The sequence below is a fragment of the Megalobrama amblycephala genome, linkage group LG3 (genome assembly GCF_018812025.1).
Source record: "Megalobrama amblycephala isolate DHTTF-2021 linkage group LG3, ASM1881202v1, whole genome shotgun sequence".
In the NCBI taxonomy this organism is placed as follows: Eukaryota; Metazoa; Chordata; class Actinopteri; order Cypriniformes; family Xenocyprididae; genus Megalobrama; species Megalobrama amblycephala.
The window spans coordinates 60,636,411-60,650,428 of record NC_063046.1 but is presented as its reverse complement, the minus strand read 5'-3'; the positions used below and the strand labels follow the sequence as shown (position 1 = coordinate 60,650,428).

The following is a 14,018-nucleotide window of genomic DNA, read 5'->3' as shown; positions in this document are numbered from 1 at the left end:
ATCTCGCAATTCTGACTTTATATCTCGCAATTCCGACTTTATATCTCGCAATTCAGACTTTATATCTCGCAATTCAGACTTTATATCTCGCAATTCTGACTTTATAACTCGCAATTCTGACTTTATAACTCGCAATTCAGACTTTATAACTCGCAATTCAGACTTTATATCTCGCAATTCTGACTTTATAACTCGCAATTCTGACTTTATAACTCGCAATTCTGACTTTATAACTCGCAATTCTGACTTTATATCACGCAATTCTGACTTTATATCTCGCAATTCTGACTTTATAACTCGCAATTCTGACTTTATATCACGCAATTCTGACTATATCTCGCAATTCTGACTTTATATCTCGCAATTCTGACTTTATATCTCGCAATTCCGACTTTATATCTACCCAAACACTGGAAAAATAACCCCCAAAAAATGACCCAAAAGCCTCAACCCAGGACTTGGGTAGAGAAAATAACCCAAGATTTTTTAGAGTGAAGAATAAACCTGTTGTCCTCCTGTTCCTTCTGACAACAAAGCACTTGAATGTGATGAGCTCATAATCACGACTTCAGAAGTGGGAAGTAGGAAATTTCCGATACCCTCATGTTCTGTTTGAGGTCTGAAAGGCCCTCAATAACAAGCAGACAGCATTGAATTATCAGCTTGATACTTCACAACTATTCCCAATATGATCAAACTAATTAAAATTCAACTTGATCTTCCATGAAAAGATCAAGATTATCAAAACATGAACTAACAGCAATACATTTTCACGTGCTGAGATTTTCTGATTAGTGCAGTTTGTTTTTGTTGGTTTCTGACCCCAAACAACAACAGTATTGCTATACTGGAAAACAGCCACTTTCCTGAAAACACACACCAACTTAGTGCTAAAACAGATGGTTAGAGCTTCAGTAATATCTGCAGACTGGAATTTGATTAGTTCAAGGAAACATATTAAAAGTATTCGAGGGGAAAACAACACGTTTTTAACTATTTTTATTTTTATACACAGTTTTCTGTGTGTTTTCTCTAAAGAGCTCAACACAGTCTCTATGAAATTCCTTCTGATGCCTAGATTAGGGTCGCTCCTTCAGTGGAAGTCCATAGGATTTTTTTTCAAGGATGATATCCTGAAAAAAACAGGACCGATAGTGTTAGTGATGCTTAGTTAAGCAAAAACCAATTGAGAATCTTCTGTTTTGTTTTAGTCATGCATTCTTGGATTTCTTGGAATCTCACACATCTCCTGTAGAGTTTCAGAACAGATACACTGTCACAAAGTCATTTTCTATAAGGTTCAAACTTCTCATCTAATTCTTTTATATTTTCTCTCACATGCATTATACATCCTTCCTACTTCAACAGAGTTCTGTCTTCAACAGGATGGGTTTCTGGATGTCTAGGAGATGGATGACTTGTTGTCCCGGGCCTTGATGTAGTGTTTATGGCCCTCTTCCCTGCTGGGGAGTTATAGCCCTGCCTGTCCTACCCTGTCAGGTCCATCTATGGCCACACATGCTGCTTACACACTCCTGCTATGCCTTTGTCTTATTGTGAAGCTAAAGCTTAAGAGAGGGGTTAAGCACAAAACATACTGTACATATGCCCAGTTTCATGCTCCGTTACATTCCGACAACTCTTCTTGCTCTTCTATGGTATATTATTTCTTTTAAAGTGCCCCTCTTATGCTATTTTAAAGATTCCTAATTTTGTTTTAGAGTCTCCTACATTAGATTTACATGCATCCAAGGTGAAAAAACGTACATTTTCTCATAATATACATTGCATATCACCTCAGAGTCAGAAAACGGTTTGTTTGAAGATTCATTCTCTCTAAAACCCTCATTTCCGAGAGCTACTCTGCTCTGATTGGTCAGACAGCCCAGTCTGTTGTGATTGGTCGATTGCTTACAGCACGTGTCTGAAACAAAATGCCTATTACCATAATATCGTAAATTATGGTAAATTATATATGGTAAATTATAGAAATATGGTAAATTATAGAGCTGAATTTCAGCTCTGGATCTTGATACCCAGTGATACGAACAGTAATGATGGTCGACGGATTTACCGTATCAATCTCACCCTTTGGAAGTGCATCAAAGTGGATTCGCAGCGCTAAAAACAGCATCTTCTCAACATGAACAACTCAAACCAAACTCTTCCAGTCTCAGATACAACTACAGTGTTTGAGGGCGGTGCAAAGTTGACGTTGTTCGCTTGGGTCAAATAAGGACAAACCCAACTGTTGGTTTAAATATTTTAATTAAATATAATTTGGTTCGTCAATATTTGACCCAAACATGGGTTGAAACAACCCATCATTTTTAGAGTGCAAACTCTGGATTTAGGTTATTGGGTTGATTTGACCGAATTGGGGTTGATAATCATTCATAATCAGGAACCCAACGATGCTGGGATGGGAATGCTTGAATCACTTGAGTGGTGACCAATGACTGGTGAGCAGAAACTGAACAAGCCTTGAGAGAAATGAGTGAAAAAGAACAGTTTATTCCTGATGTTCAGTGTTTATTACAGGCTTTCAGCACTCAAGGCCTGATGCTTTGGCTGTAGAGGAACTATTTCATTTGTGGAAGAAAAAAATAACTCAAGTATTTATTAATATTTATTCTACAAAATTCATTAAACTTTTAAACATCGATTTTGTTTAACCATGTAAGCTGTAGAATACTGGGTTAAAACAGTCCAAGTTGGGTTGAAAATGGACAAACCCTGCGACTGGGTTGTTTTAACCCAGCAGTTGGGTTAAATGTTTGACCCAACCTGCTGGGTAGTTTTATTTAACTCAACTATTGTTTATTATACGGCTGGCTTAAAATGAACCCAAAACATTTCAATTAACATTTATTAATGTTTAATGAATAACAAACAATAAATATTTAATAAATGTTCACCTTTTGATTATTATTGTTGCTTCTAGTAATTATGTGTCTGATTTTTAATTTCCAACCTATTTGGGGTTTATTTTAAGGGAGCCATTGTCACGGACTGGTTTGCAGTATTCAATGCATGATGAAGCAGATATATTCAATAAAGTTTAAAGGAGTACTAGGATCAGGGAAAATAACCATGAAAACAACTCCAAACACAGTGCAACATAAAACAAGCTAAGACAAAGGACAGACTGAAACTAAATTAACAAACTAGAAAACTGACAGTGAAACTGAAGACAGGGAAAAACATGAGAACAGATCCAAAACAAACTCAAAACATGACAGCCATATAGTAATTTTTAAACAATAGTTGGGTTAAATAAAACTACCCAGCACACTGGTCAAACATTTAACCCATTTTTGTCCATTTTCAACCCATCTTGGGTTGTTTTTAACCCAGCATTTAGAGTGTATAACTGTTGAGTTGCCATTCTTTTCTGAACTTTTTTCACATGCACAATTTGCTTTTAAGTTTGCTTGTATTTTGTGTTCTTGCCTATCAAGACATTTTTACCTTTTGAATATCATTGTTTCCTGTGTTCTTACTGCAGTTATTCTGTATAGTTTTAACCCAGCAGTAGAGTCATTTTTAAACAAACAGCCAACATGTTGGGTCAAAAAGTCCCTTTCTGACCCAGCGCTGGGTTGCCAAAATGACCCAAAATTGGGTTGTTTTCAACTCAGCATTTTTTAGAGTGCAACGCAACAGGAAGTGACTACAACAGGACTGTGATTACAACATTTGCTTAATGCGATTGCAACATACGCACGTAGAGTTTCTGGCCTTTCAGAGTTACAGTGACTAAAGCAAAAGGTGGGATTCTTATCGTGGTGACAGCAGTTTGATTGACAGTGCCGTGCTCTCCTGGGGGTACGCTCGTAGACAGCCCGTCAATGTCAGCGCCTGACGGGTCCTCCTTCCTAGCTCATTTAGGTCTTTGTTGATGTGACCACAGCACCGCTCCGAGTGATCACTTTGAGAACGGTTTCAAACCTCTCCATTATGAGCAGCTATCTCTATACCGACACTACCCTTCATACACTGACCTTCACCCTAATGGCATTAAGAATGTCCTTGTCTGTCTGTCTTTCTTTCTGCATCTGATGAAGTGGAAGAGATGCTCGCGTCTGATTGGGCTCATTGTGTCCGTATGGAAATGACAGTCTCTGCGGAGGCAGAAATAGAGCAAAAAAGAAAGAGATAGCACGGGTAAGGTAGATCTTTTTTTCACTTGCACATTATAAATCCTTTCCTGTGGCTGCAGACACCATCCAGAGTGCTGGAAAGAGATAAGACGGGGTGCTGCCGGAGAAACACAGCTCTTTTGTCCTCTCCCTTTGTCCTCTCCCACTGAAGCTCCGGCATTCAGCGGCTCTGTTGAGTCACCCTCACAGACTGCAGTAAATGAAAGTTATTTTAAGCACAGCCGCTCAGAGAGGGACTTTATCTAATGAGAAGGTGGCCACAGGCAGTGCAACAAGGAATGGAGTCATCCACTTTTAGGAGCGAGGCGCAGTGCGGAAGCAGATGTGTCACCAACGTGTTTCTTCATTGCAATCGCTGTTCTGAACCATAGAGATTACAAGAAGATGCGAGGGTGAAATGTGTGTATGAGCATGAAGAAGTTGTCATTTCTCAACAGGGTTGATGCTGACAAAGAGAGGATGTGAGACAGGACAGGAAGTGAGAGAAAGAAAGTGGAAAAGATAATGAACTGTGTTTTGTAATGCAGAATAGCGCAACAGATTTTTGATACAAAACATTGTTGGCCAATGACCAGGTCTACCGCTGACTAAATGAAAAGATGATAATTAATGTAGCACATTTTATAGTTTTTTAAAGGTGCCTTCGAATGAAAATTTGAATTTATCTTGGCATAGTCAAATAACAAGAGTTCAGTACATGGAAATGACATACAGTGAGTCTCAAACACCATTGTTTCCTCCTTCTTATATAAATCTCATTTGTTTAAAAGACCTCCGAAGAACAGGCGAATCTCAACATAACACCGACTGTTATGTAACAGTCGGGGTGTACGCCCCAATATTTGCATATGCCAGCCCATGTTCAAGGCATTACACAAGGGCAGCCAGTATTAACATCTGGATCTGTGCACAGGTGAATCATCAAACTAGGTAAGCAAGCAAGAACAATAGCGAAAAATGGCAGATGGAGTGATAATAACTGACATGATCCATGATTACATGATATTTTTAGTGATATTTGTGAATTGTCTTTCTAAATGTTTCATTAGCATGTTGCTAATGTACTGTTAAATGTGGTTAAAGTTACCATTGTTTCTTACTGTATTCACGGAGACAAGAGCCGTCACTATTTTCATTATTAAACACTTGCAGTCTGTATAATTCATAAACACAACTTCATTCTTTATAAATCTCTCCAACAGTGTAGCATTAGCCGTTAGCCACGGAGCACAGCCTCAAACTCATTCAGAATCAAATGTAAACAATATAACAGTATACAATACTCACATAATCCGACGCATGCATGCCGCATGCATGACGAACACTTTGTAAAGATCCATTTGAGGGTTATATTAGCTGTGTGAACTTTGTTTATGCACTGTTCAAGGCAAGCGCGAGCTCCGTGGGCGTGGAGCATGAGAATTAAAGGGCCAGTAGCCCTGAATCGGCTCATTTATAATAATGCCCCAAAATAGGCAGTTAAAAAAAATGAATTAAAAAAAGTCTATTGGGTATTTTGAGCTGAAACTTCACAGACACATTCAGGGAACACCTTAGACTTATATTACATCTTTTTTAAAAAAGTTCTAGGGCACCTTTAACAACTAGCAAAGAAGATACTTTATTATGGTTGGGAATCAAACAACACTGGAGCTTATTGACTTCAATTTCATATGTTTCCAGCCACTTATTTTTATGCACATTTTGGGATATCACCAAAAAAAAAAAAAAAAATGCTGGATGGAAAAATGCACATAATAATATAACATTGAGGCGGTTAAAGTTTTTATACGATAAGAAGACATGCGCATAAACTACGATGGAAACAAATTTACTGTATATAAATCTCTCGATAAAAAACCTCAGGTGACTTTGCTCCAGCAGTGGATGCGACTGGATAACTGGACTAACCAGCGGACCAGTTGCATCACAGCATCTAAGATGTTGGTTTGGTAGTCATCAGTAGGGTTGTCAAAAGTACAGACTTCGTTTCCAAGTTGGTACTGAAATTTTAAAAAAGTAACGATAACGGTATTTCCCCCTAGAATTTTGAGCGCAGTTGAGCGGATTCTTAAACACCTCTGATTGGCCACTGTGTTCACGCGCTCAACAGATATGTCTGTGATTGGCTACAATGATCAACGCTTCAAAAACATGTACATCTTTGACGCTCAGATACACACAAGAGCATTTGAAAGTAGCCGTCTATCAGCAGCTCCCAAATATATCCACTGATAGACAGATCCACTGATGATGATGATGAATTTTAAAATTCCAGTACTGACTTTTTTGACAACCCTAGTCATCAGAATGAATTGGTTTAATTCCCTCCAGAAGCGTCTCACGCGATTGTGTTCCCAAACACCAGAATCCGAATGCAAGAGAACATGACAGCGTTTATTGTGTTTCTTCTGCCGCTTTGAGACGCAACTCATTTATGATGGAGGAAAAAAGGGCAACTTCCATTTTTATTACTGATATTTTGTACCAATTTCCTAGGAAGTGATGGTTTTGTTCTCTTGAACACACAGGATGGAAACGTTTCTTTATTTGCAAATGTTTTATGCCATTTTCCAATTTGGCGCATGAGTTAAATTCGCAACTTTGGATGGAAACATGTCTCTAAATATCCTCTTTTATGTTCCACAGAAAAAAGTCAACATGAGGATGACTAAGTGATGACAGAATTTCACCCCTTTATCACTGGTTGAAAATAAGGAGGCAAGGTTAAGTGAACATAATGAAAACAGTGACCATGAACTTCTTGTTGGCAATAGCAGGCTCAATCAGCAAAACAACAGCCACTCTACCCTACACTCTTCGGTTCACAGTTAATAGATTAAAATGTTGAGTTTGTATCTTTTACCAGTGTGTGACTCCCACAAATGCAGAGGAAGGTCAGTGCGCTTTCATGTGCTGTAACTCAGAGCCCTCAGTTCAGTTCAGTCTTACTCAACATCAGATCAAAGCCAGAGAAAATAATGCTAACCATTAAAATATCTGTTCAGGCATTGATTTAGGCTACTGTTGAAAGTAATGCAGTGTTTCTAAAATCTTGAAAATCTAAAGTCTCCTTTTAAAAATATAAACATTTAAATGGTGGCTGTCATAATTTTTTATTATTAAAACATACAAATACTGAGGAACAGGTTAAGTAAAAATATAATGAATATGTAATATAGTGCATATATTTAACAAAACCTTCCATAATGTTCATTTTTCGAGCTAACTAACGAGTTTATGGCCAATGAATGGCTTTTCTGCACTCAAAAAAAAAAAAAAGATTTTTTGATGCTGTTCAGTTTATTTAAACAATTTATTTTGATTCAACACCATTGTATCAGGTTTCTGGTTTAAATGTGATTGATTCATGTTAAATCGACTTGAAACGATTACTCTTTGACTTAACTTGATGTTTTCATATTGGCATAACATGTTTAAATCAAGTAAACCCAACCAGGACTCAATCAACCTTAATAAATTAAGTTGACCCAACGTAAGTACATTAAATTGGAATAACAGAATTGCAGAATGCTGAAATAAAGCAACTTAATCATGTGGAAATCCTTTCCATGATTTTTTTATGTTCGTTCAAAGAGTTATTTTTTTGAGTGTGAGGTAAATGTAATATTACGTGGCACTGTTCACAAGCTGTTTTATTGACATCTTTCTGCTGTTTAAACACTGAGCAATTACATGAGACATGATTAATTTCAGTAAGTTGTTCTGTATCTTTCAGCGTTCCTTCTGATGTTCATTCATGTTTATTTGGTGCCGTAACAAGTAGTAAAGAGGAAGAGATGACCGGCTCAACTGCGCTACGGCGATCTGTCACCACACATTAAAGAATGCCAAAATGGTATTTATTGTTTGAATTTTGTAACAAATTCGAAAGAATTCGAAAGCTGAGACTTTAAATATCAAAAGTTACAAAGCACAAAGTGAGTTATTGGATGGGAGGCGCTACCAAAATCCCTTTAAGACAAGTCATTTCACTCAGTGGCCATCTCGGAAACGCCTCTCGGGCATGCAAGTGCAGCTCCTATCTCTTTGAATGGGGAAACATCAAATTATCCAAAGCTTTTGATTAAATTCCATATTTTAAATCACCAATGAAATCTGACAACAACTTGTCTCATACATTTTGTTTCCAAATGCTCGAATCATGACAAAAAATGCCATTTTTCAGGCTGGATCAAGCTAATGTGCAGTCCTAACCCCGCGTCTCTATAGGAAGCGCGTCTGACTGTTTCTATAGGAACCAGCAGCTACAATGACTTTACCAATCGGCGGCTGGCTCTTATTTAGAAGGCGGGACTTATTCCGCCATATTGCGAGTGGCACTTTCTCACATTCATAATAATACAGTGTTGAAGCAACCCCAAATAACATGATATTTAGCCTCTGGAATGCTAATTTTACCAGGTGAACCCCGCCAAAAACGTGAATTTTACTTCCCGTAACGCGATCTTTACCGGGGATACGAATGGGCTAGTTTTGAATAGCAATTGGGTGGGATTTGTTGTGAAAGCATGGCAACCCTGATGCGAGTGCACCGTCTTTCTATATATAAAGTCTTTGGCGCTACAAAGTTTTGTTCATTCATCAACTGAAAGCAGCCTAGACTAAAAGATCGATTCATCAAAATGAGAATCGATTAAAATTGAGAAAGTGACATTTAAACAGAGCCCTAGCCATTTCCTGATGACTTCAAGTCTCTGTCTCTATCAATTCTTATTCAAATCTTTGACTTTTGCTTGCAGACTTTGCTGTCTTTTCAAATCTGAACTCTGGGATCTTTTGATCAAGAGAAAAATCTGAGAAGCAGGAAACCTGTGCAAAGTCTACATTTCTTCTCCATTTAGCTATCTAGGAGAAACAATTGAGATCCCATTCATGCAGAGATCTCATTTGTGAATTTTCTTTCTTTCACCTCTTCACTGGTGAGATGTTGTGAACGAGTTTTCTTTTGCGTGTGCACATCTGTGCATGGACATGCCCTCGCAGGTGCGCGTGTTGATAGTTAAACCCTGACTTTGGGTTTGTGTGTTCAGGCAGTTGGCAGTGCTGCGACTGAAGATAGCAAGCAGAGGGGGTTGATGCACAGTATCAAGTCGTGAACATCTGTTCCTCATAGAGACCGCAAAGCTGGTGCAGAGGAAATAGGAAGAATAACAGTTCTCTGCTTTTCTGTCTACTCTTTTTCTTACTTGTTTTGTCTTCATCTTTCCCTCCCTTCTCCACACATCCACACATAAATAGACATGCGAAGACTCCTTACTAGAAAGAACTGAAGTGGTACCCTGGAACAGGGATGGTGTCAGATGGTGAGGGACTTGCTTATATATCATGAATAATTATCATATTAATATCCCATGGTATTTAAACAAAGGACACGTCAAAGAATATCATGATCTTTCAATGATGTAAACAAATAGCATGGTATTTATTTTTGCAAGTGATCATGTGGTAAACCAATAAAACAATTCCACAGAGACGAGCAGTGACGACACTCTTAGAAAGAAAAAGGGTCAGTGGCGTTCTATGTAGAACTCTAGGGTTTATAAGTGATTTAAATGTTTCTAGTGATAAATGTTTAATTCATAAAATGTAAACAAAATAAAAAATGGATTAAAACAAAGTTAATTAATTAAAACTAAATCCATAAAGTGTTGACATGATGGGAATTATTCAGTTAAAGTTTCAAGAGGTCCACTCTCTATATTTCCTTCCCAGAGGAGGTCCGGACAATACTTTTTTGCATTTCCATATGGGTATCAGTAGTGCTTTGTTAAAGAACAGTCAAAATAGTCATCAAAGATGAGGATATTGGGTCTCGAGAGCCAAAGCAGTGGCGTCTGGGAACATTTCATCAGTTGAGCCAAATTGGATATGAATATTAAAAGGTAAGATCAGATGTTTTATTAGGGTATTATTAGTTTAGATGTTTTATTAGGGTATTATTAGTTTAGATACCTATGTAGGGGTGAGTACAGGTTGATTGGGACACATTTTGCCATTGAGATGACTGGGGAAAAGAGTCCCAATCAACCTGAACTGACCCAAGAAAAGATACTCTATGGAGGTTCAGGGTTTTCCTCTTGAAGTTTGGACTATTTTTATATATTGCATAAAATAAGTATCTACTAAAAGCAAACAAACAGCATACATAATAATCAAAATGCTTTCATGAACTGTCAGAGTCATATACTGTATGCATGACAGATAAAAATAACTGTATTTACGGCAATAACGTTTTCTGAAGCACTCATGTTGCTTCATAACATTGAAGTTAAAACACTGGAGTCACATGGAGTACTTTAATGAAGTCTTTACTACCTTTTTGAAAGTGGTAGTTGCATAAACTGTCAATGGAGGGACAGAAAGCTCTCAGATTTCATTACAAAAAAACCTTCATTTGAATGAAAGTCTTACGAGTTTAGAACGACATGAGTAATTAATGACTGAATTTTCATTTTTGGGTGAACTAACCCTTTAACATCAGTTTGATGTTAGTGGGTTGCTAATGTAATAAAAAGCATAAAAAAATACATAAACATTGGGTAAAATAGCTTGTTTTTAATTAAGCTGTTTTTTATCAATACTTTTTATTACTGAATGAAATTCAATCAGCATTTTGCTGAACATGTCCACCATCTTGGGAGAAACTTTTCACCAAGCAGAGCTCAGTGCCTTATATTTTGGCCAAAACAAGGTCTTATAAGGCATAAGCATAAATATACTTCCTACCTTATGGATTAGCCTTGAAACTGAATCACATTATATCTACTTCTGCATTCAAAGTCAGAGATGGGAATACTCAAGTTAAAATTTCCCACTTCTGACCTCAAAGTGACCTCCAGACACATCTAAAGTTGGAATTCTCCAACTGAAGACTATGAAACTGACGTTGGAGTTGATAAACGTCATTGCTGTCAACTCCATTGGTCATTTAGTGTAGTAGCTCCCAAGATCTTCAATCTTAGAGTTGTCTGCAGGGTTGCCAGGTCTGCGCAACAAAATTAGCCCAGTGGCCAATCAAAAATAGTCCAAATGTAGCCCAATGACCATATCCAAAATATCCATTCCCACACCTAAAACACATGTTTTACAGTCACTTGTATGCAAATTGAAAAACACTATATCATAGTGATCATAAACACAGTTTAAAAGCTCCCTCTACCAGTAGCCCTCCTTCACAAAACTTAACATCAAGCACAGTTTTTTGCATTAATAATATTTGACTGAAATGCTTGTATTGAATGTCAAACCTTTAACGCATGGGGGAAAAAACAACCCGTCTTGTCCAAACTGCAACATGTGATGCAGTATTGTGAAACATATTTATTTCTGTTTTAGCCATCCCATATGCATCCATCTTCTACAGATCATCATGTTTTGACCTGTCGTAAGCCATGTGCACCTAAAACAATACCTCCATGAGCACATTATTGATTTAGTCTTTATTACGGCTGGAAAAGCATTCAGGACAGCATAATTCCTCCGTCCTCATTTCCACCAGCCCTTAACACACATACAGCACTGTCAGCTATGCTAAGATGCTAAAGCACTGGCCAACGTATCATCCAAGCATACATATTCAAATAGCTGTGGATTAGTGCAGCTAAGCTCTCTGCTGCCAGTGATAGGAAAGAAGCATACTTTGTTTTGATAATTTTTCCCTCTCTTTAAGAATTTCAGGGTTTCAATTCGGCTCCCCCATCATGTGTGGTGGGTGGCTGTTTTTCATTGCAGACTGGTGTGTATGTGATGATAAGGCACAGGGAGAAAAGCCAGCGCTCTGACATCTCTCCACCGCCGCGGTTATCGTTTGCCGCAGCTGTTGCCCAAGTCGCACCACATCTGCCGCCTCACAAGAAGCTCCACCGCTATCACGCGACATGAAAAGCCCCTTCATTACCCAGCTGTTGACTACACCTCCCATCAGCCCCTTCTCATACGTGCACGCACACCTAGATAGGTAGACAAAGCGCCACTGTTTACAAGCTCCAGGTCCTTTCTTTGTAGCCGAGTAGCGGGCTGGCCTTAGGGACGTTTAGCCCGCTGCCTCAGCCATTTTATCACTGAATTACAGGGGATGTTTATGACTAAGCCTAATTATACTGGGCTTATCAGAGAAACGTGCGCAGAGCTCATTATTGCCAAGAGCCGAGTGCCGCCGCAGGTAATGTGCAATGCTGTATATTACCTTTCAACGCAAGCTAAAACCATTTTTGCCCTAAGGCCATTAAAAGTGCCACTTTGGCTTAAAATTCTTGTATTGGTCTCAAGTGGCTTTACAGATCTCAGATATTGTGAACTCTGTTCAGAGGCATGTTACATGATTTTCTGTGCACCTACATGTTATATCTGCACAAAGAAGTCAAAAAGGGTAGAAGTTAAAGACCAAGACCAAGATTAATGCTTGAATAACACACCTAGGTCTCCTTCAATTACAAATAGTGGCTAGTACGGTGGCTGCGATATACATAAATCTACCAACATCTGTCGCCATAATTTTTTGAATGATGACCACTCTCATCAACTGTAGCTGCGTTTCCATTACCCTTCAAATTGTGCAAATGGAAATTGCGAATTGAAAATACACCTTCAACTTTGCAAAAACTCCCATATAGCACAAAAAAGTTTTTACGCTCACATGAGGTGGTTTTTCAGGCATTTTGAAAAAGGAATATTTCGCATAACTGCAATGGAAACAGATTTCGCATTTGCAGGTCACCTGCTGTACGTACCTGCCATACAGGTCATGTGCCGTCACATGATCATATATAAACTCCCAGAAACACCTCATATGTGGCCACTCCCAAGTATAAGGGTCTTTGCCTTTAATTTAATCCTTGCCATTAATGCTTGGATAACACACCTACGTCTTCTTCGATTAAAAATAATGGCTAGTACGGTAGCTCTGTTATATACATAAAATGTTTTAGTCGCATAACATCAGGTAGTGGAAACTGCGTCAGTTCGCAATAATTTTTCAGAAAATATCGTAAAAGTTTTGCGAAAATCTGAAATGGAAACCAGGCTTGTGTTTTGCAAACGCTGCCTCTAGAATGTGTTTCTTTCACTTACCTGTGGACAGTCTGTTGGACATGCGAGCAGGTAGGGCCAATTGATGAAGGGCTCGTTTATCCAGGGCGATGCTATGGCTGGTCAGCATGACTGTCGGCACTCTGGGTGCAGTGAGAACGGTGGAAGATGCTCTCCTGGTCCCAGACCTATTAAGTCTCTTTGCATGGATCTCTCCAGCCATCTCATCCCAATGCATAGGCTCCTCAAATCCGCAAGAGTTCCAGAGGCCCGCAGGATACTCCGTTAGTTTCGCTTTGTGGGAAGAGCAAAGTAGTCTGTCGTGTTGTCCAGTTCAGTAACCCGCGCAAACGTCTTCAGGCATGGACTATCGCACAACCCAATGAGAAGACCAGTCGCAAGACTCAAGCCCTCATGGAAAGTTTTCCTCCTTTTAAATGCTGACCGCAAACCTTTTTTCTTTCCTCTCTCTAGCTTAGGTAGCAATGTCGGTGTCGTTCTTCAATATTTATGGGCTTCTGGGCAAACAGTGATATTCTCTGTCACAGCAGGGAACGTGTAGTGAGCGCAGCCTCTCTCTCTCTCTCTCTCTCTCTCTCTCTCTCTCTCTCTCTCTCTCTCTCCGTCTTTATCTCTTTCACTCTCTTTGTAACAGCTCAAAAGGAAAGGGTGGTTTGGGTGGCAGAGAGGTCAGCCTGCCTGTGGGCTGAGACTGTACTCCAATTGAGCAATGTATCTACATATGCCTGACTAACTAGAATGGAGTTACATCTAACAAAGTCTCCCTTTGAGGACAACCAAGAA

General features: G+C 38.8%; 1 protein-coding gene across 4 annotated transcripts in view; it reads right to left on the bottom strand.

Annotated features, from left to right (window-relative positions):
• cbfa2t3 (CBFA2/RUNX1 partner transcriptional co-repressor 3) overlaps positions 1 to 13,812 on the bottom strand; it is a 57,548-nt gene extending 43,736 nt beyond the window's left edge. For all 4 annotated transcript variants that reach the window (XM_048186367.1, XM_048186368.1, XM_048186369.1 and 1 more), the window contains exon 1: positions 13,257 to 13,812. In XM_048186367.1, the coding sequence (XP_048042324.1) occupies positions 13,257 to 13,452 (196 nt within the window). In that variant the 5' untranslated portion in view covers positions 13,453 to 13,812. The remainder of the gene's footprint in view (positions 1 to 13,256) is intronic.
• Positions 13,813 to 14,018: the final 206 nt, after the last annotated feature.